At 33.4% G+C, this 25,250-nt stretch overlaps 1 protein-coding gene across 1 annotated transcript; it reads left to right on the top strand.

Annotated features, from left to right (window-relative positions):
- The first annotated feature begins 18,764 nt into the window (after nucleotides 1–18,764).
- LOC111631913 lies at nucleotides 18,765–24,982 on the top strand. The gene is made up of 3 exons (XM_023376249.1): nucleotides 18,765–19,065; nucleotides 23,626–23,694; nucleotides 24,311–24,982. Exons 2-3 carry the CDS (start codon nucleotides 23,626–23,628, stop codon nucleotides 24,587–24,589), a joined length of 348 nt encoding a protein of 115 aa, XP_023232017.1. The 5' UTR covers nucleotides 18,765–19,065; the 3' UTR covers nucleotides 24,590–24,982.
- Nucleotides 24,983–25,250: the final 268 nt, after the last annotated feature.

Here is a 25,250-nt window from a genome sequence, read left to right as displayed (position 1 = left end):
CGGTAATTGGTTCCAGGAAAACGACGTAAGTCGAAAAACGACGTAAGTCGAATTTACCTGTCTCCGAATCTACTTATCACTAGGAAAGCATTTTAAATAATATATGGTTAATAAAAATCTATTTTAAGCTTACAAACAAATAAATTTTAGTTTTTAATATAGTACAAAAAAAGTAATCTAAATTTACGAATGCGTGTACTGTAAATACAGTACATACTTGTATATATTTTAATATGATTTTATGTGCTTTAAACGTTTATCTAGTGATATTACGACTTCAATATTTGTGGCGGACAGACGTAAAGTCGAATAAAATGACTTAAACTTGATTTTTATTTTTCCATATACTTTTTTAACAAGCGACGTATAATCGGGAACGACGTAACTCGAAACCGACGTAAGTCGAGGTATGCCTGTATATGCAAACGAAAACACAATGCCAGATGGTCAAAGGACACCACGTGATCGCTAGAAAAGTATGGCGACAAATTTTATGCTAAGATGACTGAACAGTAATCAATGTAAGTAATGACAAAACAAAGCCATTTACTGTATTATAGCTATTGTAAAGTGTATTATAGATAATGTGAAGTTATACGTGTACAGTACGTCTAGCAGCTTTGTTTTGTTTTAACTGCATACTCCATAGGTTCTTCGGTATGCTATAAATTTTTTATGGGACGATTATCGTAACTTGGAATAACGGTATGACGAGAAATGTTATTAAATTGAGGTGAAGCAATGTGTGTGTGAGTTTTTTGTTTTTTATCTATTTACAGAAATAGTATATGCACGAATCACCGAATGTCCTTCTATCGAAGATAATTGGATATGTCGCAGGCAGTACAGTAATTTAGTGATCACTTGTTAATAAATTCATGAATTGTTATACGAATGGATTTATTACATACACATGCATTTTCTTCTGCATTTAATGCACATGTTGTTCGAGAAATAAACTTCTTTAAATAAAATGCTATTACATGGCAAAAGAAGGAAATTATAAGCAAATTATTATAACAAAAATAGGTTATTCAGATAGACATCCCATTTTAAATTCCAAATTAACAGACATACTCCTCTACGTGATAATAAGGACACAACTGGAAACACAAACACATCTGTGGCAAGCTATAAATGCGCATTAATTCACATAGAAGTTTGCATTGAAATAAACCTAAAATAAATTTAATGTATATAAATTAAGCTAAATGAACACTGCAGAGTATATTTGAGGAGTTAATTTTTTATGTGCTGCAACATGATTATAGTGGCATTATTGATCAGTTTCTTGTTTGACCAGGAAAGCGAAGAAGAAAGTAAGTAATTTCTTATAACGAACTTATTAGTAGGAAAAGCAATATAATAATTTCCTTTCAGGAAACTTCAAAATGATAAAAAGGATCACGATTTTATGCATGGTGTATCTTCCTATTCATTTTTATAATAGATCCATCTACCAAAGCGGTAGAAGGAGTGCAATTTGTAACACGTTTGATAACATGACAGATATCCGCCATGCCTGTCTTAATTCAAGTTTAGTGTTTTAATTTCTTCGTATTAAATGTAAATAATTTTATTTACAGATAACTATTTTATAAAACTTTTCCATATTTATTTAAATTACATATGATTAAATTGTATTAATGATTTATAATTAAAAGCGATTATTTCTGTATTTCGTTTTAAAGTAATTATAATATTTTCTATATATGAAATTTTTTTCCTGGATTATTTTAAGATATTTATAACATAGAAATACGAAACAAATAGCAGAATTTCTTTTTTATAGAATTATAAGGCTAAAAAACTAAGCAATTTGGAAGAAGACAGGCTACTATATTGCCATCTATCGTTATAAATAATAATTATAAATAAATATAATTTAATTTTATAACATTCTGGAAGAAATCATTGATTTCTGATTGGATTCCCATTCAGGACCGATTTTTTTTCTTCCAGAATATTCTAAATTAATTAATTCACTTATTTATAATTATTATATTAAACAAGAGATGGCGACATAGTAGCCTGCTATCTGCTAAGGTCTATAAACATAATGTCAAGACACGATACCGTGATGCATCGCGGCAGTCGCCATATTGGGACTCTTTTTGTGTACATGGTGTTTCTAGATCGAAGCTGATTGTTTACTTCGATCTCAATTAGTTGGATTTCGTATATATGTTTAGGCCAAATCGGGAAATGGACAATGTCGCTGTAAATTGACTGGCCAATGCACGATCTTTTCTTGATTTTGGGATTTGGCTGGCCAATGGCACGGGGCGATCGTCGTCTTCCACTGATTGTCTTCCCTTTTTGAACCGGGTAAACCACTCATAACACGCGCTACGTTTTATAGCATCATCACCACAAGCCTTGGTAATCAATTCAAAAGTTTCCATGAAGGATTTCCCGAGTTTCACACAGAATTTCGCAGAATAACGCTGCTCCTTCAATGCCCGCATATCCGGACAGACGACCGCCTAAAAATTCCTGGGGAATTAGTGACCTGTCCGGACGAAACCGAGTCCTCCATAGCGGTAGACTGCCACCTTGACCACTCGGCCATCTGGTCGTCTTGTAAAATTGTTTTTTTTTTTTTTTTAACGCTTACAGATTCAGGAGAATGATGATTTAAGAGTTAACATATGTAATGATTTATTTATGATTTTATTCGGATGAACCAGATTTATTAGAATAAAAAATAATAAATTCTCATTGTAAATTATTGATAAAATGCTGCCTTGAAGATATTTTTGTCCGTCGGTGATATTTTATTGTTTGATAATGTACTCAACTTTTTTATTCCATATTAGTAAATTAAACAAAACGTGCCCTGCGAACATTTTAAAAGTTTGTTTTTGCATCTATACATAGTAACATACGGAATTCACGCTTTCACATAATGCAAACTAATCAATTATTTTTTATATTATTATTTATTTTTAACAGCTTTTAATATTTTGTTTACAAAAAAATTAAATTTTTATAAAATATAATTTAAGCATTTCAAACTCATTTTCATTAAGATAAAAGTCTGACGTAGATATTTTGACGTAACGCGTGACGTTTCGTTATTACGTTCGATTTAACCAACAATAGTTTAAAAGTGTTCGATCTTAATTGTCGGTCGCCATCTTGGAATAGGCGATATTCCCGAAATTACGACGGTTACTGATTTCATTTCTTCAATTTTCGAAAGAACTTTGATTAAAAATCTTGTATTATTGTAAGTAGTTATTTTCATATATAAAAATTCGAAATAGCGGTTAATCATTGAATTTTAATGAAATATCTTGGTATTTTTTAATACGATTTTCATTATGAATTTAAGATTTTAATTCATTTATAATTGAATTAAAATAATTTCCTAAATATTTAATACGTTAATCGCCACCATTGAAAAGAACTTAATCATGTAAATAAGATTTATTTAATTATAAATTATAAATCTTCATTCTAAAAATTATATTACTACTTTATTTAATAAATTGGTCATCAGGGAAGGATAGGTTTAAGTTAGGTTAGGGGTTTGCTGCATGTCCCCGCCTCGGCTAGGTCCTTGGAGTCGATGACGAAGGTGGTGTTGGTGCCCGATGTTGTCAACTCAATAATTCTGCGGCCTTAAGGCCGCAAGTGCCCGCAAACGCTCGCATTTGCTCGAAACTATGCGCTCGCTTTCGCTCAGTTAGAAATAGGCTTAGGTTTGTGCAACAAACCTAAACCTATTTCTAACTAATATAATCAATAACTTTTTTCCAATTTTTCTTTACACCAGGTTCGACATTCAAAGGTGTAAAACCTGGACTCCACATTACGGGAATCCGCGACGTAATCATAAAACTGAAAGCCAAACTGAAAGCCAAACTGACGAAACTCAGTTTTGTAACGTTCAGTTGGACAGAAACAAGACTGAAAACAGAGTTAAAAATTATTTAACTTTTCCGTTTTCGTCCCGCTCTTCTGTCGTACTGCAACCAATAAAAACGCAAGGATTTGTGACGCGTAGTCATGTGCATTAGTCACGTGTAGTTTGATTGTCATAATGGCAGAAAGTGTAGCGAAAACGATGAGGAAACAAACAGATTTGGAATTCTTCATCGAAGAAGTTAGAAAANTAAGATTGGCTATAATGTAATTATCTTAATCTTCACTATCGTTACTTTTTGCCCACAAATAAAAACCCAGCGAAGCGGGTCTTTGCAGCTAGATTCTAGATTACTTGGAAAAACAGTTTTTTATATATTAAAAAAAAACTATATTACATACAAATAAAAACCCAGCGAAGCGGGTCCTTGCAGCTAGTATATATATAAAAATGGACGTGTGTGTCCCTATATTTCACTTTTCAGCCAAAGCTATACATCGCACATGAATGGTGTTTGAATGTGGTAGTAGCCCCAAGTCTCCATTCGTGCACTATGGTGGTTGCTTCTCGATAGCTATAAGGGTGCGGAAGATATGGGGGCTTAAAGTGGTTGACTTCGAAGATTTTCTATTTTGATTTTAAAAATTTTCGAATTCGAATTTGTAAAAAAATAAAAAACTTAACCAACACCTTAATATTCGCTGAGAGATTTTTTTATTATAACAAACGTTTTCGATCTATTCTATAGATCATCCTCAGGTTAAAAAGAATATTTCTTAAATGGAACAATAAGTTCAAAAAATCAAAAATATTAACAACCAATAACATTTCCAGTAATAAGAATAACTAAAACATTGTAAATTATACAAAAATGTAAAAATAAATAACATATTACTCGTACTAAATATTAATACTGTCTATCCTATCTAGACAGAATTTCATTTATAACATACTAGAGTTCATGCGCCACTTGTAAGTTTTTAACGGCATACTTCCAAGCCGAAGGAAGACCCTCCGCGTCCCTTGCGTTAATGCATTTTTCTTTTAGCTTGCTTCTCTAAATTTCTATCTTTTCCGCCATTCTTGCCAAAGTTGGAAATCCTAAAACAGATACACTCTCCAACTTTGGCAAGAACAGCTTCATTTGGCCAATAAATTATTATTTGGTCAATATAACAATATAAATAATTCAGTATATTTGTAATAGGAATTTATTATTTCAGGGGCTTATATCTCGTGAAGGGTCGCGAGTAGGGGTATTGTTCCTTTGCCTTTATTGTTCGCACAGGGGTCTACGGTTTGGGGGGGTCGCCACCTCTTCACCTAATCTTACCATTGGGACTTTAACAGAGCTGTAGAGCATATTGATAGGAACAAAAAAGTCAAAGAAACCGTGCTTCATGGAAATTTGTAAACAACGCCCACTAGGGGGCGTCCCGAGCTACTAGTAAAGTAATGATGCATTATAATAGAGTGTAAAATACAATTTGAGTATAGAATACAATAGATAAGAGAAGTAATACGAGCCATTATATTACAACTTTGAAAACAGTAGCAGTTAGGTGGCATATATACAGTATTTACAGATGTCTGTAGCAGTGGCGGAGGTAATGAAAAGAACGAAGCCTGTTGAGGAACTACTCATGCGTGGTGATGGGTGCCACTTGCTCATAAGCACTAGGTTACGAAAAGCTGTATAAAGATTCTTGTGTTTAAGGAGATCATGTTGCTGACACGGCCAGGAGATGTTTAATTTCTGTGCAATTAGTTCAATTTCGAGACGTTCCCTTTCAAGGTACACGCATCTGTAAAGATAGTGGTTAGGACCGTCCAACTCCCTACAGATGGCACAAAGGGGAGTACGTTTACCCGTAAAGCGATGGAGATAACTGGAAAAGCTCCCGTGGCCAGTAATAATCTGAGTAAGGAGAAAATTGATATTAATCCAGGTATGGCAGTGGTGCTCGTTGATATTAGGTATGAATTAGTAGGTTAGGTTACTGTGGTTGTTGGCCCAAGAGTTCTGCCTGTGGAGAAGAATATCATTATACAAAAGACTTTTTGGATTTTGGACTTTTTGGACTTATTGGATTTTGCTATGGCTGAGCATGTTGTATATTGGATCCAACGTATTGTCATTAGCGGTAGCCTTTGCCAGCTGATCCGCTCTTTCGTTTCCGGCAGTGCCTTGGTGCCTACGGACCCAGCTGATACTATAACTGTTTGAGAAAAGACAAGTGAGATTTTTTATTGCTGTTGTGATAGGGTGAAGCTGTCTGCTGTTGATGAGAGCAATGGCAGACTGGCAATCTGTGAAAATGGCTATCTGTAGGTTATTGAGATGCTATTCAGACCAGCCAATTGCAATATGAATGGCTTTGGGCTCAGCCTGAAACACGCTGCATAAATTGTGGAGCCTGTAAATCTGGTGGTGGATTTCATGCTGTCCTTGATGTACAACGAAGGCACAGCCAATGTTCCCATTTAGCCCAGAGCCATCCGTGTAGATCTCCACATCAGGGTTGATAGGTGTGTCTGTGCTGATGTAGTTGCAGATATACGGGGGAGTAAGATCACTGAGCAGATTTATTTTCTCATAATTGTCGGCAAGAATATTACAAGTAGTAGTGCAGATGTCATGACTAGTTTTCAGCTGCCAAAGCTCATATCTGGCTTGGATAACGTCGGTAATGGGCGGTTTTTGAGTAAGGATCTGCAGACTCCCATTGGGCGTAGTGCGGTAGACCCCAGAGATGAGGATCAATGCTTTTCGCTGGGATGAGATAAGCTTTCTACGTGGATGTACCTTTCTGGCAGCCCAGTCCCAGCTACCACTTGCATATCTGATGATGGGAGTGAATATGTGATCATATATGATGCTGAGGGCAGCAGAATTTAACCCCCGCTTCTTACGTGCAAACTGAGAGAAAGCCCAAAAAATGAGGTTGGGTCGGTTAGTTTTGTATATATATATATATATAAATGGACATGTATGTCCCTATATTTCACTTTTCCGCCAAAACTACACATCGCACGTGAATGGTGTTTGTATGTGGTAGTAGTCCCAAGTCTCTATTCGTGCACCAGGGGGTTGCGTCTCGATAGCTATAAGGGTGCGGGAGATATGAGGCTGAAAGTGGTTGAAAGTGGCTTTCTATTTCGAATGTTTTGTTCGAATTTGTTCGAATTAAATTCGAACATAAAATTCGAATATTGGTTCGATTATAGAACGATTGTAAACGTTCCAGAAACGTTGAAAATAGTTCGTTTGACTAAACGTAAAAATTCTCTAATTAGTCTGGAAACGGGGGACCTAATTCTTGCATTCTGTGAAAACGTGTAAGATTAGCTATAATGTAATTATCTTAATCTTCACTATCGTTACTTTTTGCCCAGCGAAGCGGGTCCTTGCAGCTAGTATATAATATACATTGTATCTATGTTTTTATTTTCCTTATGTACATAACTATTCCCGATGTTGTCATAATTTCGTCACCCACGTTTGGTGCATTATTTCACTTATTTTGTAGTGATGTAATTGTGATATCTTTTTGTATTTGCCAAACAAGGGATTTGGTACTCACCAGTCGGGTGCATCTACATATTTATTGTAAATACGTTATAATGTTCTGTATTTATATTTGTTCAAACTGTATTAGTCATTGTTGTCACCTGTGTTACGTGCATCTTGTATATAATTTGTACATATGTTTTCTGTTTTGTATTTAATAAACTACCGATGCAGGCGCCCTATGATCCTATCATCATCCTGCCCTCCTTTTCATCACTTGCCTTTTTCCTTTTCTTTCACCATCTGTTCAACCTCCTGGTTGTACCTTTGAGAGGAGTCAGCCCCTTCTTTCAACTAGAAAATAGAAAATAGGGCAAAAGGAGGACAAACACAAAGTTTTTAGCTTTGTTAAAAAGTCGTATTTAATTTTTATGTATTAAAGAAAATAGGGCCTTCCACATTATTTGTTTTGGATACTATCATATTCTTTTTTCAATATCTAAAAGTCATTACTAAGTCTTTGTTGTGTTCCCAACTCATTTTCATTAGTATTCTCACAAAACTTGTGGTAGATCGTTTCGTTCTAAACCCATGTTGTTCCTTGCTAGTTGGTATTTTACCAAACGGTTATGATTTGAAAGTTAAAATTTGACACACAGTTAGCGTACGTCATGAGAAGGTACACTAAGAAAGGATTTTCCGAATTTCAACCCGCCGGAGAGAGGAAGCGGGATAAGTATTACTCTGAACTCGGGTTTTATTGTACTATTTTAGATGCAGTTTCTTGAAGAAACCGAATATATTTTTAGACCCATCTAAAAATTCTCTAATTAGTCTCGGAAGAGGGTAAATCTAATTTTCGCACACGGCAAAAACGGATAAGATCGGCTATAATCTAATAATCTTAATCTTCGCTATCGTTAATTTTTGCTCACCCAACCTCATCTGCCTGGCTCATCTGCTCTTTCAAAATTTCCTCAAAACGCTTTGTTTCGTGGAAATTTTGTCCCAAAAGTAGAAGTTTTCTTCGAACTCGAACAGAAAGACGTTCATACTGTAACGTGTATGATATTTGTACGTATGCATAATGTGGCAGCTTTGCCAGATTAGGTTATTTTTATTTTTTGGTTAACTGCTACTCTTTGGGCTACAAACAATAAACATTTTTGTTTTATGAATCTGTAAATAGAAGTTTTGGATATATATTGAAGCAGCCTAGCCGCGCTTAGTTGATTTCTTGCTTTCGTTCCCAAAGCATCCTTGCATAATTTCAGCGAAATCGGTGAAAGTTTGATAGAGTGAAGTTGAGGTAAAAAACGAAACTCATCACTGAACAATTAATATGTGAATTTTTAGCGTTTGGGAATGGAATAACTCACTTTATATAGTTTCTGATGGGAAAAGTTGGTTTGGAAGTCGAACGACTGCTGGAACTAATTGAGTTCGAGTTCCGAGGTAATATTGTATATTGGTCGAATAATGCGTCAAAGAATTGTAGTTTATTGCATCATTACATACAGAAATTTCCTTTCAAGCATGATCAAACTGCAGATACACCAGATGTATAAAATAGCCACTCTCATACAAAACCATGAATTAAACAAACGTTTACGATACGTAGAAAGAATGGCAATGGAAAAAGTGTCTAGAAATGTGCTCATTGCAATATCACTTAATCCAGATATTTAAAGCCATACTTTAAATACGATCCGGGAAAAGAAAGTGCCACTCAAATGTATGGAGCTACTCTATCAATTGTACTTGTCGCAATATTGACTTATGGAGGTGCAGCATGGACTACATCACGTAGAGAAGACATAAAGACATACATACATGAGAGACATCGGCTGTACACAAGGTATTTAGCAGCGGAAAAGAAGGCAGAAAGACACAGACAGCAAAAATGAAATCCTTCAAAAGCATGTTGACTAAGAGCAGAACAGACAGGGTAAGGAATGTAGAAATAACAAAATAAAAAAAAAGAGAAATATGCGAGAGAATATTGAACAAATTAGACTGAGAAGATTTGAACATACCAAGAGAATTGAAGAAAATACTGGTAGAATACCAACGTTGGTATTGCATAAGAAGATGGAGGGAAGAAGACCTACGTTAAGATCCAGAAAAAGGTAAACGGATAAGATAGACAAAGACCTAAGTAAAAGGAATGACGATGTAACAGTAGTGTTAACAGAGCAGTGATAGAAAGATAGAAAGAGATACATGTCTTTTCTCTATTGCCCAAGTGGACTATGACTGAAGAAAAAGAGAAAGATTTAAGAAAAATCACTTCATAGAGCGGTTAATCTTTACCTATGTGCACTGTCATGGCCGCATTTCCGGAATCTCGACTGCAAGCATCTTTTGAATTTCAATGTAGACGGCGCTATTAGTAAATTTGAATAATTTTATTGTTGCTATTAATTCATGGTAGCAGTCGCGACTGTTCACTCCCGACGGACTCCGATGTTGTCAACGCAATAATTCTGTGGCCTTACGGCCGCGTGTGTCCGCATACGCTTGCTTGTGCAACAAACCTAAATCTATTCTCTTTGGTAATGCACTTTAAGCTAAGGTTTAGTTGACTTAAGCCTGGACTCCACATTACCTGAAAACAGAAACTCAGAAACAGAACTGAAACGTATAGAGTTTTCGTTTCAGTTATGTTTTCGTTTTAACTTGACACTACTAGAAATGCGCCATCTGTTGATCAGTTCTGTAATTGTCGTAGAGTCAAACATGGACAACGCTACGGATTTTGCCATAATTTCTCTGCATTAACAATTTCATTGTTAATAATCTTTGAATTATTTACATTTTTTGTCGTACAGACATCTGTATTTTCTAACTTCTTCGATGAAGAATTCCAAATCTGTTTGTTTCCTCATCGTTTTCGCTACACTTTCTGCCATTATGACAATCAAACTACACGTGACTAATGCACATGACTACGCGTCACAAATCCTTGCGTTTTTATTGGTTGCAGTACGACAGAAGAGCGGGACGAAAACGGAAAAGTTAAATAATTTTTAACTCTGCTTTCAGTCTTGTTTCTGTCCAACTGAACGTTACAAAACTGAGTTTCGTCAGTTTGGCTTTCAGTTTGGCTTTCAGTTTTATGATTACGTCGCGGATTCCCGTAATGTGGAGTCCAGGTTTTACACCTTTGAATGTCGAACCTGGTGTAAAGAAAAATTGGAAAAAAGTTATTGATTATATTAGTTAGAAATAGGTTTAGGTTTGTTGCACAAACCTAAGCCTATTTCTAACTGAGCGAAAGCGAGCGCATAGTTTCGAGCAAATGCGAGCGTTTGCGGGCACTTGCGGCCTTAAGGCCGCAGAATTATTGAGTTGACAACATCGGGCACCAACACCACCTTCGTCATCGACTCCAAGGACCTAGCCGAGGCGGGGACATGCAGCAAACCCCTAACCTAACTTAAACCTATCCTTCCCTGATGACCAATTTATTAAATAAAGTAGTAATATAATTTTTAGAATGAAGATTTATAATTTATAATTAAATAAATCTTATTTACATGATTAAGTTCTTTTCAATGGTGGCGATTAACGTATTAAATATTTAGGAAATTATTTTAATTCAATTATAAATGAATTAAAATCTTAAATTCATAATGAAAATTATATTCTAAAATAGTAAGATATTTAAAGTTCAATGGTTAACCGCTATTTCGAATTTTTATATATGAAAATAACTACTTACAATAATACAAGATTTTTAATCAAAGTTCTTTCGAAAATTGAAGAAATGAAGTGAGTAACCGTCGGAATTTCGGGAATATCGCTTTCTCCAAGATGGCGACCGACAATTAAAATCGAACACTTTTAAACTATTGTTGGTTAAATCGAACGTAATAACGAAACGTCACGCGTACGTCAAAATATCTACGTCAGACTTTTATCTTAATGAAAATGACTTTCAAATACTTAAATTATACTGTATAAAAATTTTAATTTTTTGTATTTAATTTAAAAAATAATTGATTAATTAACGTTATTTGAAAGCGCGAATTCCGTCTGTTCGATTGATTAAACTGATGCCTGTTTTTAAGTCATCTTTTCATTAATAGCAATACACGTCTTCCTTTATATCAACCTGGCATGCTGCAGTGGCTAGCAAACGTTGTACCGTGTGACGCCTTATATTTGAACAGAGGTGTTTATTTTTAATTACACAGCCTCATGGTCAAAACCTACAAATGCAATATGGCTTTTTTCAGTGACAATGACGTGGATATTGTGCATTATTGGACTACTTTACTCCATTCTTCAGTTAAACAAAATGGTGAATTTTCTGTTTAAGATATCATGCTTTGACTATAGGTGTCTATAGTCCAGTTTGCTTGACTGAAGCGGCAACGGACCTAACACCCATTGGCGATACTTTGCCTGCGCAAGGTTTGCTGGGCTTATTAGAAATGTTTTGGTAAAAAGATATTTCTTTATTTAATACTTTTTCGAATGAAGATGCATTAAATGTTCATTTCGTGTTGAAATTTTCAGTTTTTCACTCTCATATTAGTTCAACATGAATTTTCAGCATTGGGATATTCTGACTATTACTGTTTTTTATTCTTAATTTACGTATTTCGTGATTGCTTTAATATAATTTTTTTTTTTTTTGTTAAATTTTAATATGAGATAGTCTGATGTAGTAGTGGTCGCATTTGTTTTTATTAAAATAATTTGCTTAATTATGTGTAATGTTCAATTTTGTTATACTTAATTTAACGCCCGTACAAATGATTATTCTGTCTTCAATAAATAAATATGTAATAATAATACATATTTCTTGAGCGTATCGTTACTCATTGCTACAGAAGTAATAAAGCAATTGGAGTGAATTCTCAAATCCCCCATGTTTAACATACGTGATTTTAAAATAACACCATAGTAAAACGAGCAGTAATTTATCGCGACATGGTCACAATATCGGACTGCAATTTTTAATTATATTTTTAATTTAAAACATACACTCTCCACCGCAAATTAGTAGTGGCTTACCCCTGTACAGTGCATTATACTTTTCCCGTCAGTAATAGAGTCGTGCCAGCTATCTATGCTGTCCATTCTATCATTAAACAGTAAAAATCCAGATGATAAATACGAACGATCAGCTTTACAAATTTTCCATTTTAATTCAATTAAAAACTATTTTCAGTTTTATCATTTTTAGCAAGAAATTGAAAAAAATAAATTTGTAATTTTCAGGAGAGAACTCAAGAATTTCGTTAGTTTTGCGTATGTAAACGATCGTCTCTTAGTTACACATTATAGTTTATAGTAATCAATAAATAAAAAAAATAATGATAAATTAAGAATTTAAGGTGCTTTATTCATATTCAAACCTGTGTGAAAATAGTACATCGAAATAGTCCAAGAAAGTTAAAAGCAATATGTTCCATAGCGTTAAACGATCTGGTGGATTACTTTAACACTCAGTTAGGAAATAGGAAAACATTCTAAAAAAATAAGATTATATTATTTATATTTTTATATATAGAACATAATTAATTTTTCGAATAAATGTTCTTACTTTCCATATTACAAAGAGTACAACAACCGAGATAATTAGTATGGAAATTATTGCAATTTCCGCCGCATCCTGTATAATAAAAAACTTCGCATCGTCCAGAAGTAGAATTGTAAAAATAGCTTAAAATTTCTTCGTCGCAGTTACCTTCGTCCATATCCATATTACAGCATTCTGAACATATCAATAAAGATAATCAATATTGTTGTATATTTTTTATTCTTTAAAATTGATTTATATTTTCTATAAAAATTTTAAAGATACTTCTTACCTTTGCCCTGTGAATTCACTTGCGAGAAGAACAGGGTGAAGCAAATGAATACGACAGTCTTCATCATTTTCGAATCTTCTATCCCAACTATCGTTCTGCCAAGTATTTATACAGTATCGCTTCTGTGTTCTCATTTAAAAAATTATGTCAATGAATAGTTTTTTCAATGCGAACATAGATTATTTATAGATTATTTTATATTCAGTTCTACAATACTAATGAGTATTGTAGAACTGAATATAAAAGTTTCGCCACGTTTTGTTGACAGGTGTTTCACGTATAGAGAGACCATTCTTCTCGTATTCTCTGAATACAGGCCAATTACCAATCGCACAGATATAAATTTCTATTTTAGAGTAAATATTACGTGAAAATATTTAAATAAAATGCGTTTAGCAAATAAAATAATTTACTTAATAAACGAAACTATTAGTGGCTAAGTGGATATAACCACTGAACACTGTTAGTTGGTCGTGGATTGGTGCCTTGCCAACGGGCTGGCCGCGTTGAGTTTTCTGATGTTTGACGTTTATAACAGCTAAATAGGTTTCCAGATTCTCAAAGAAAGTCCTTCCGAGAAGTACAGTACATCCCTCGGCAGATCGCCCACATGTTACGTTATCAAACTTAAATAAAACTTAACACGCTACTAGTTAGGTATTATTTATTTGTTCATTAATATATAAAGTGATTGAATAAAAGATGTAAAATTAAATAAAGAATTCAATGCAACAAGATGCTTTATTTTGTCTCTTCCCAATATTTAATTGTATTATTTGTTCATTAATATATAAACTGATTGAATAAAAGATGTAAAATTAAATAAAGAATTCAATGCAACAAGATGCTTTATTTTGTCTCTTCCCAATTTATAATACAGAATATTCAAAACAACAAGCACTGATAGAATATTTTGTTTTTAAAATATCAAATTATGAGTTTGATGAAATTCAAATTTCCATGTGCTCTGATTGAAAGGCCCACAGGTTCCAGTCTCTATTTTCTTTATTTTATTCACACTGTGTATTTGTTTGTTAGGGTATGTCATACATTCTTAAACAGTTATGCAATTTAATAAACATGATCTCTACATTGGAAACCTCTCTATTAATGACTACAATTTTATTTCACTCTACTTTCTATTTGCTTATCATTTGAACTAACTAAAATATGCTCTTTAATAATGCTGAACTTAGATTAAGAATAAAGCAAACTGTATTTCAATGTTAAAGTTGTTTACTTNACTTAACACGCTACTAGTTAGGTATTATTTATTTGTTCATTAATATAATAATAATATAATATATATTTACGAATTTTATTTTTTTCTGGCTCTGAAAATAGCAGTCACAATCAAATGATCTCCCGTATTTATGAATATCGAAAGGGTAAGTACGGTTTATATCAGTGAATATCGATTCTACTCTACAGATTTCTTCTTTCGTATATTTATAAACTCCAGAATTACTATATACCGTTTATGGATACGTTAAATATTATGAATTCACTAGATTCGGAGCAGTTGGACTCGATTATTTATATACGACCTTCCGATGCCAACCGGAAGTCATGTTATTTCAATTCAAAAATTTTTCCCTGAAAGCAGTTAGATAACTGGCACAAATCCATTGCTGACAGAAAAGTATGATGTACACGGGCGAGACACTACAGTACTAATTTGAGATGGAGAGCATGTACGAGGATAATCCCAAAAGTAAGGTCTCCTATTATTTTTAAATACAAAGAAACGTTTATTTTCAATAATGTGCATATCATTTTAAAGCTTAAACATTTATCTATTTTTCTGCATAATCGCCATTTCGTTCGATGTATTTTTGTATGCGCTGTGGAAGTTTTTGTATGAAGATTATGTACAAAAATAGATAAATGTTCAAGCTTTAAAATAATATACACATTAATGAAAGTAAACGTTTCTTTGTATTAAAAAAAAAATAGACAACCTTACCCTCGTAGTTTAAATTAAATAATTTAAAAATTATAGCGCGGCATTGTGATGATGTACAATAAATAATTACTTGTTTAGGTGTTACAAATGTGAAGAAAACTCAGAAAAACTTCACGAGCGAGCCTGTTGAAGAGGCGCGAACCCACGACCAACTAGTAATGTTTACTTGTTTTTTTCACGGACCAATGATGGACCGAGTTTCGATTTGTAATGTGTGTTAATGTTTATTTTATTAGACTATTTATTTTTTTCCACAAAGATCTATGCGATATTTATGCTTAAATAAAAATGGATATTTTTGATAAATCTAATTAATCTGTTTTCAAACAAAACAAAAAAAAAATAACCTGAATGCATACAAACACGATAATGATTTCCATTCTTACAATCCTACAATAAAACATATCTTCTTTTATTCAGCTTGCAGCTGTTTTATAGAAATCAACTCATAAAATGTTATTGAAATGAGATCACATCTGACTGATAATACAAAATAATTTCAAATTTAGGTTAAACTAGCAGATGAGCCCAAAATCTCAATCTTTGCTGTTGTTATTTTTCGCGGCGTTGCTAGGAAAAAATAACAGCAAAGATTAAGATCATTACATTATTTCGTACTTCTAACCCTTCTATTAAATTATATTATTGATTTATATTTTACAAAGGTTATCTTACGTAAGAGTTTATCACATAGAGTACCCAATCTAACACATTTTAAAAATACTTTAAATTGTGTACTATTTTTATTTGAAAAGTGATCAGTGTTAGATAGGTTGTGATGGTTCCACATGTGATGGAAGTTGCTAATTTTAACGTCCGAAAGACTTCACATGACTTGTTTAAATAAAAAAAATCTTGTAAAATGCCAAAATATTTGCTTTTGTGATAATAAAGTGTTTAAATTTTGACAACAGATTGTATAAACTATATGGAAAGTATGTTCTCGTAAATATTGTATTTATGGAAAAATTTTTGAACTGAAATTTGAAAAAAATTGTAGACCTATAAATTTTGACTCTCGTCTCCTGTCCTTCCTTAATCTGGAGAACGAAGTTACATAAATGAAAGTCGAAACCAGACGTGAGAAGTGGAAGAGGACCAGATTAACTATATATGAACTTCTGATTTGTACCGCGATTCACGTTATTTCAATTCAAAAATTTTTCTCTGAACGGCGTTAGATACATAACCGGCACAACTCCATTGCTAACAGTAAAACTGTAATGCACAGGGGCATAACACTACTTACCATGCAGGCTATTTGCTACCTGTCGCAATAATGGCGTAATGGCGCTTCTATTTCGTGCTATAACATTGACGCAGTAATTAGGTGAATATAACATATATTTTTAAAAATTATATATTTTTTTGTAAGAATTATATTTAGTTAATTATTTAGTTAAATTGTTTTGAATAGATGACGCTACACGTAACGGCAGCAATCATAACGTATACATATACATATATACATATAGACTTATCTTAGCTCTTCCCATTACTTATAAGAGTAAAAATATAATTTTTAATTTAAAAAAGTATTACTTAATTTATAAAATTTAGCATCTACATTTATACTCATATCTCTGTTTGATGCAGTGACAATGACAGTGACAGATAAGTATTCGCTTCATCCAACATAACTACAGTACTGTATTTTTGTTTTGAAGAATCGTAGCCGCCCGAGTTTCTGCAAAAAGATCTCTCTCTTAAAACGAAATAAATTTTAACGAAAAAGCAATAATTGTCAGTAATAATTGTAAAAAGAAAAAAAAAAAACGAAAGAAGAAAATATTGCAGCAATTGATGGAAATTTCTTGACGACATATCCAAGTATTTTCTTCATTTGAAGCTATAGAGACGTACATAAAAATATATAATTTTTTGAGTCTTTCTTTTTTTTCACAGACCAAAGAGGTAACAATCAATTAGCTTGAAGAAATAAAAATCTTCTTAAGACATCATAAATAAATTTAAAAAATTGCCGCAAAGTTAAAAAAGATCAAATGCCGACCTTTTATTAGAGACTACGACGCTTTCACAATAAAAATATGCTAAAAATTTTTTCACTATATTTATCTACCATGTCTTATAGCATTTTTAACTGCTTCTAGCTCTCTGATGGTCCTTTCGGGTAGTCACAAAATACTTTGCATATACAGTCGACACCCCTATAACACGGTAGATACGTTCCGTTCTTTATGAAATTGATGTTCTAAGAGTCCTTGAATACATGAGCCAATCACAGCCCGGCACGTATGCAGTTTACGGACTACGGCTGTTTGAGTTTTCTTCCATAAAATTAATCGATTCTAGACTAATTCGACTCAACATTTCCAAAATACGTATAATTTTTTGGGAATAATCCATATAAACTATGCTATAAACAAAAAAATTGTAGGATTACTTACCGAGTGTGCACCGTTCGACGACGCCGTTGCTTAAGCTTGTTTTCGTCGTGGAGATTGTCATCGAATGACGCTCGCGTGCTTCCTGATAAATTATTTTTTTGCGAAAAATTCGCTGAACTTTGGAGAGATCATTAATATAAATATAATTTTTATCGACGTTAAATAATAAATGGTTTTTAGTAGGTCCGCTGCTCGTTTAAACTCAACGGTTTGTACAATATCCGCTATTGGTCAAGATTCGACCAATCCTGTCGCGACACGATTCGGCGATGACGTTTTACCGAATTATATGAGTCTTTTAGCGTGTTTGTACGAATACTGTCGCAATTTTTTCCCCCGGAAAAAAGAAACCGAAACAAAAGAAACCCGGGTAAAAGGGGGTCAACTGTACAGTAGTCATACATAAAGACGACATACTATATTCCAAGAACGAAGTTTAAGTGAATCATTTAAATTAAAATTAAAATTGAAGATTATTTTTGTCCAAGAACAGTCACCATGTATTGACTTTCACTGTTCTGAAATATTTGTTGCCAAGGGACAATTAGAAATGTACATTACCTCAATGCAATTGAGATCACATAAGTGGACTAATCAGCTACTAATGTGACTTATAAGCTACCAATTGAACCACTATGATTTAGATAGAACTTAGTTTATTCAATTTTAAATAGTATAAGTGTCAAATGATCAGTGCGATTATTCTGTATAATTTCCCTAAATCGTACGAATTTATAAAAATTCTATAGAAATAATATATTCTATTTTAAATAACTTTAATTATTATTTTGTATGTAACTTTCATACAGAAATTGATGGCAAATTTTGATCCTAATATTTGCATTTTTGTAATTTTGATGATTTTTAAATTTTTTTTTAAATATTTTTGTACGACGAAATTCACTTGTAACGTTGTAATATATTCAAAAAAAAAAACATTCAAATCAGTATAGTAAAATTATACAAAAACAATATACAGACTAGATTATCACTAATATAATTGGAGACTCAGCCTTGTTTGTTTATGGCCTGACCTAGATTTTTAACGATACCATTTTATTAAAGTACTGTCAACTTTCACACCTGGGAGTTAATCACTGGGCAAGTTCTCAGCAACTAAAAAGACGCTTTTTCATAACCTCACGACCTATTGTTGCAAGTTTGTCAATTGAATATAGCAACAGGCCGATTTTCGAGGCAGTCGGCCTCGAAAATCGGCCTGTCCTACCAAAGTCGTCCTACCAAACTGTGCAGTCGCCCGTTTTTCGAAGCTTAAACATTACCCGAGTGGAATTTTGTGCCTATCGCCTCATGATCATTCATCTTTTGATCTCGAATCGGATTACCTAATTACCAACACCTTAGTGAGTGCCTTGGATTACCTGAACAGCGAATTGACTTTATCATACGCTCAACCGAACTTTTTCCTCCAAAGATCACAGAAAGTACCCGTTCTGGAAATCACCAAAGGACCGATACATCAGGTATCTATCACCATGCGTTTTAATGTGAACTCTCTGTCTCTCTTACCGCGAAAGTCAATTATCCCTCTTTAACGAGGAACGTGTTTTCTGTATTCAATGTCTTAGATTACCATTAAACGCTTTTTGTTACCTATTCTGCGTAGTCACTTCCAGTGTGCTGTCTCTCTCTCACTCCATCCAGAATCAGATCGCTCATTAACGCGACCGGTCGCGTGACCTACTTCCGAACCACCGCGGCATTTGTGTCACCTGAGACACGTTGGTGTCAATCCTGACGAGGCACTAAACAGGTGCCGACCCTCCGGTCACATAATTTACAGGTATTTATAATTTGTTAAAACAAACAGATAACTATACGATAGTATGGCGTGTCATTTGATAAGATACAGCAATGCAACACGTGACAAATGGATTGCTTTCCACAAAAATTTTTTATGGTATCTGGCTTCTTTTAATTGCTAGACAAGTGAAAATTTCTGTAAACTTCACGTTGTCAGTTCGTTGGACAGGGACGAACTCACGACTAATGTTCAGTGATTTTTGCCTCTTGCCCTCTACTGAGCCCTGCTCGCAAATTAATATAGTCCAGTGTTTCTCAACCTCTAACGAATCGTCGCCCCCTTCAACGTAATATCGCCCCCCCAATAAAACCGTTACGTAGTATTGCCCCCTTCACTACAAAATTCCGATGCCGTGGGACAAGGCTAACGCCAAATTCGTACTACATCGAATAGACTGGTGACTATATAATGTTATTTGTTTAATTATTGTACGATATAACGAATAAAATATCTAATCATTCTTAATATAATGTTTTACTATGTCGCGCAGAAAATAGTTTTTTCGCCCCCAAAACATAAATTGTTACTAATCGCCCCCTGAATATGGAAAAACGCCCACATGGGGGCGATATCGCCCCCGTTGAGAAACACTGATATAGTCTCTATTTTGTAATGCCCATTTCCGAAATTGACTACAGAATTGAATGGTAATTTCTCATTTAATACAAAGCAAGAAAATTAATACTAAAATATAAATTATTTTACTCGTTATCCTTAAAATATTATATAAGTATGGAATTTACTAATAACTGCTCCCGTTAATATGCAATTAACTGAAGAATTTTAAAAGGTTATTACTATCAATAAATTCATTAAAATATCTCTATGCTAAAAGGAATTAAAATTTCAATAAATTCAACAGAATTAGATGATATTAAGGTATTAAGATTATAACGTCACACAGTGTGGAATGTTCAATAAGAAGTAATTGAAAATTTAATTAGGATGCTTAAATATTTGTGCACCGCGAGCACTTATACTAATCTGTAGGCAGGAAATATGCTTTCAAATTTTCAAAGAAAATCAATATCAGCCTCTTCCATAGCAACACAACATAACAAAAGAATTTTCATTATCAGTTGGTTGCTGTTATATTCTAGATCAGAGATTGCCAAACATTGTCACAATAGGAGCCATACATTGTACACTCCTCTTCTAGGCGAATAGAGTTAAAATAATTCGTTTTGAGAAGCAATTACGTCATTTCGAGAGAAACTTAAAAAAAAATATGCTGTCACTTCGAGAGAGGCAACGTTGTATTGGGTATATGTTAGCTCCTATATTTAATTCAGCAAAGATATTTGGATTATACTTTTGGTATCCGTGTCCATGCCTGGAAGACGAAAGAGCAAAGAATCGTTTTTCATCGAATTTATTTAAGAAATATATTTCTTTCATAGAAATATTTGAATGGTTAATAGCCACGGCTTTCTTGATAAGATTATACAATACGAATATTTACATTTTAAGAGTCATTAAAGTATTTGGCAACTACACATCGGAAGCATCCACAGTCGTCGCGTTATTCTCCATATATATTGCTGGGCAATTCAGTATTCTCAAGAGGAAGAAAATTTCTTGCCATTGCATTGTCAGCAGTTACGAAGGAGAATTAAAAATAACCAATTACATAGAAACGTATGCTTTGCGTTTTCTATCTTTATTATTTATCGTATTTATCATGCTTACAGTGATGCCTGGAATTTCGTTTTTCGCAGAAATAAAAAGGCAAAACGGAAGTAATACAGAAGCATTTCTTGTTTCTTTTATTTGTTCTTTGTGGCATATTTATTTCTCCGGCCAGATTGTTTCACTTCTTTTGCTAGTAACAGCAACTTTCTTTATTGTGCAGAAAAGATATCTGAAAATGTCACAAGAAATAACTGAAATTACTGTTGAACAAAACTTCCTGCAAGAGAGATTGGAAGAAATATTGGAGAAACACGTGGAACTTTGGGGATATATTACAATGATTAACGAAGAATGGGACATTCTTTTACCTTTCGTTTACACAAGTTCCATTTACTTAACGTCATTCGTTTTCTATGCAACGATATTCGTTAAATTACAACCAATACTGAAGATTATTTTTATATTTCTATCATTATTTATTCTTCTCGGCTTAATTTCTCTGTCTTGGACATTTTCTTATTTAACATCATTGGTAAGTATATCGCCTGCGTCATTAGACGTCACGACACGAATCATCGATGACGTTGCTGTTTAAATTAGATTTCAATGCGAATGCGGGAAATACACTATTTTTTTTTCGGTACCCGCAGCAGTTGAATCTAAATCAAATTAATTAATAAAAACCGCGTTAATTGACATTAATGCAATATAAATTGTACCAAAAAATTCATTTTAAGGTGCTTAAATTAAATAACAAAATTTTTTCTATATAATACAGTATTATATTATATGAAACGTTACATTGTATTTGTAAGCATTTTTAGCACGAAATACGACTAAAAAAGTACAAAAAAGGCTTTACTTTGGGGGTGAGGAACGGATTAATCCATTTTATATTGTTTCACATGGAAAAATTTGTTTCGGCTTAAGACAACTTTAAATTAATTGCAGCAATGAAAATAATATTGATCTTACGTGAAGGTCCGTATTATCCATTTCTCTTTTATGTTTTGTTTGAATTACATTTCTAGACAGATACCGTCGTAGGGATTTGTGTATTATAAAGCTAATTTGTTTTTCATTGTTAAATTAATTTAATATATAAATGTGAGATTACGAGGGCACAGGGTAATCTCTAATTGTCACTTATACGTCGAGTTAGTAAAACTCGCCCACTTCGTCTTTTGGATGGTATTTTTTCGAGTGGCGAGGGGGATTGAGCAAGTCGGCAGGTATTTGTGTTTCGGAGTGTGACAGGAGACAGGTTTTTAATAGATAACAACAAGAATTTANAAGAGGAAAAAAGTTCCATAATTGTAGTTGTAAATTTGGTACCTGCACCAAATACTTTTAATTTGTTAACCAAAGAGGGTACGTGAATAGAGTCAAATGCTTTAGTAATGTCAATGAATGCAGCATAAATTTTTCTTCGTTTTTTCTTTAAGTATATTTGAATTAGTGAGTTTAATAAGAATATGGCCGATTCAGTTCCTTTAGATTTTATAAAAGCAAACTGATAATACAGTATTGTATTATATGAAACGTTACATTGTAATTTGTAAGCATTTTTAGCATGAAATACGACTAAAAAAGTACAAAAAAGGCTTTACTTTGGGGTGAGGAACGGATTAATCCATTTTTTATTGTTTCACATGGAAAAATTTGTTTCGGCTTAAGACAACTTTAATTGCAGCAATGAAAATAATATTGATCTCACGTGAAGGTCTGTATTATCCATTTCTCTTTTATGTTTTGTTTGAATTACATTTCTAGACAGATACCGTCGTAGGGATTTGTGTATTATAAAGCTAATTTGTTTTTCATTGTTAAATTAATTTAATATATAAATGTGAGATTACGAGGGCACAGGGTAATCTCTAATTGTCACTTATACGTCGAGTTAGTAAAACTCGCCCACTTCGTCTTTTGGATGGCTTTTTTTCGAGTGGCGAGGGGGATTGAGCAAGTCGGCAGGTATTTGTGTTTCGGAGTGTGACAGGAGACAGGTTTTTAATAGATAACAACAAGAATTTATTATATAACTGAATCTAGATTACAGGAGGTTATAGGAAGCTAGACACAGTTAAATGCGATTAAATACTAACGAAATTTTATACAAAAAAGATAGCTTTTATCTAAGTTTATTCCCGTTAGCTGTGGGGAGAGTTCTCAGATCACTATCAAAAATACCTCTAAGCGGGAGGAACTGTATGCGACGATCGGTCCATACGAAGAATAGCTGTCCTTGTCCGTTTTCTTCTCGGCAGGATCGGGGACTCGGAGACTAAATGCACACTATTTCAAGTACAACTTCCTTTCGATCGCCCCGAGCTCCTGGTAGCTCTCGCTTTTATACGTTCGTCGTGGGAAAGGGGTAACATGATCGTCCGTTGTTGACGATGACGGTGCATTCTTGACAACTCTAAGTATCAACTTCCCCACTGACCTCCAATCTAACTCTCCGGTTTTTTTTTCATTTCGAAAAAACAGATTAGCATTAATTTTAAGATTCCCTTAAAAATCCGCGGGCTCACATAAATTTAATATAACAATTACAGGTTGAAATATTATTATTTCTCCTTTTCAGATGTACGACAATTTCATCAGTATTGAGAAAATTTCTTCTGCAAATCTCCCATTGAATTTCAAATTTAAGGTAAGTAAGAAATTTAAAAGAAATACTGTATTTCAATAAGGCTTAACTTCAGAGCTGGTAGGAAGTTTTCCTTTGTTTCTGACAAATAATGAAATCGAAACCATAATTGAATCCAGGTTGAGTTTATAATATATGATTAGAGTTTGGTTAAAGAAATACAGTATAAATCTCTAATATATATACAGGATAGCCTACATAATTAGATCTTTACATAAATATAAAATAAGAACACATAGTTCATTAAAAATGGCCGACGGTAATTTACATGGTAGCCTCTGTAAGTGAAAATTTGTATTAGGCTATTTTGGTGTCAATGGTGACTGTGAAAACCTCGGATTGTGAAGACATTTTTTCTGTATTCTTAAATTTTTGCTATGTAAATTATCATCGGCCATTTTTTATGAGTCACTAAATAGCTTAGATAGTTCGAAAAATGTAGGAATAATTAAGATACGGTTTTTATCCATTCGTCTCCTGTTGAAAACTAGGCCTCGAGAAACTCCGGTTATTCAAATAAATTCGGGAATACGTGGTTAAAAAAAGGATTTAATCATGGAAATACGGCAATGTAAATATAAGTAACTAACTTACATTTTACCATTTTTGATTCTAAAAGATAAACGACTTTATGAAGAGATTTGGAAAGATTCCTCTCGGCATATCAATTGGAGGATTCTTCTATATAAAACAGGATTTCCCGATTAGAGTAAGTTTCCATTTGTTTTCTAATAATGTTGATAGACATCACATAGAAATAATATTGATAAAATATCGTTATTTTCAGGTGTTAAGTGCGATTTATTCAATATTCTCGTCGTGTATTCAAGTGAGCGGAATTTTAAAAAAAGAAACAAAATGCATAATCAAACAAGGAAACAACACTCACGGTATTTAATCATTTTCCAAACAAAATACAACTAAATTTGATTGTTATTGGACTTTGATGTCTTTATATGTATTCATTTCATGTATTAATGCACCTTTCCCGAAAATAAATTAATGGTTTATCATAATCTTTAGAACTAAATGTCGATATTTAATTATATGTTCTCATTTTATATGTATAAAACACTATTAGCAATACGGAAGTTAATGCTGAATGTGCTCACTGTTCTGCAGAGTATGAACAGTGTGTTTAACAACCGACTGTACTTGGACCTCTGTGATAGTTCTCACATGCAGTGTGGTGCCATCTTTGGAAGTTGCCAAATTTTCAACAATTCCTCGATAAACCACACTTCTTAATGTGTGCCCATAGCCAAAAATCATAAAGATTAAACATCCAACTCGTTTTATGTCGCTTTCAGCGCCAATAATACCAACATTTTNGCCGAATAACTGGAAAAATTTTAAAATAATAAATTGGTGGTTGTCGAGTGTCGACTAAGGTCTTAATAGCTTTGAACAATAAGTTTGTGTGCTATTTGGGTAGAGTCGCCTCGGGGAGCGATTTCTCGGGAAGTGCTTGGTTGCGGGTCGTGGTTCCATTGACTTTTTCTTTCGTCAAGGGAGATGTTTTCTGGGTCGGTTTCTGTAGGGTGCGGTTGAGATGGTGA

This window comes from Centruroides sculpturatus, unplaced genomic scaffold, assembly GCF_000671375.1.
Source record: "Centruroides sculpturatus isolate CEXI.00-Female unplaced genomic scaffold, Cexi_2.0 scaffold718, whole genome shotgun sequence".
NCBI lineage: Eukaryota > Metazoa > Arthropoda > Arachnida > Scorpiones > Buthidae > Centruroides > Centruroides sculpturatus.
Note: the sequence above shows the minus strand (reverse complement) of the source record. Positions and strands in the feature narration are given on the sequence as shown.

Excerpts from the sequence above, each read along its gene's own strand:
- LOC111631913 (XM_023376249.1), top strand. The coding sequence starts at position 23,626 with ATGTACGACAATTTCATCAGTATTGAGAAAATTTCTTCTGCAAATCTC. Across the intron at positions 23,695-24,310 it reads CATTGAATTTCAAATTTAAG|ATAAACGACTTTATGAAGAG; the intron begins GTAAGTAAGAAA and ends TGATTCTAAAAG.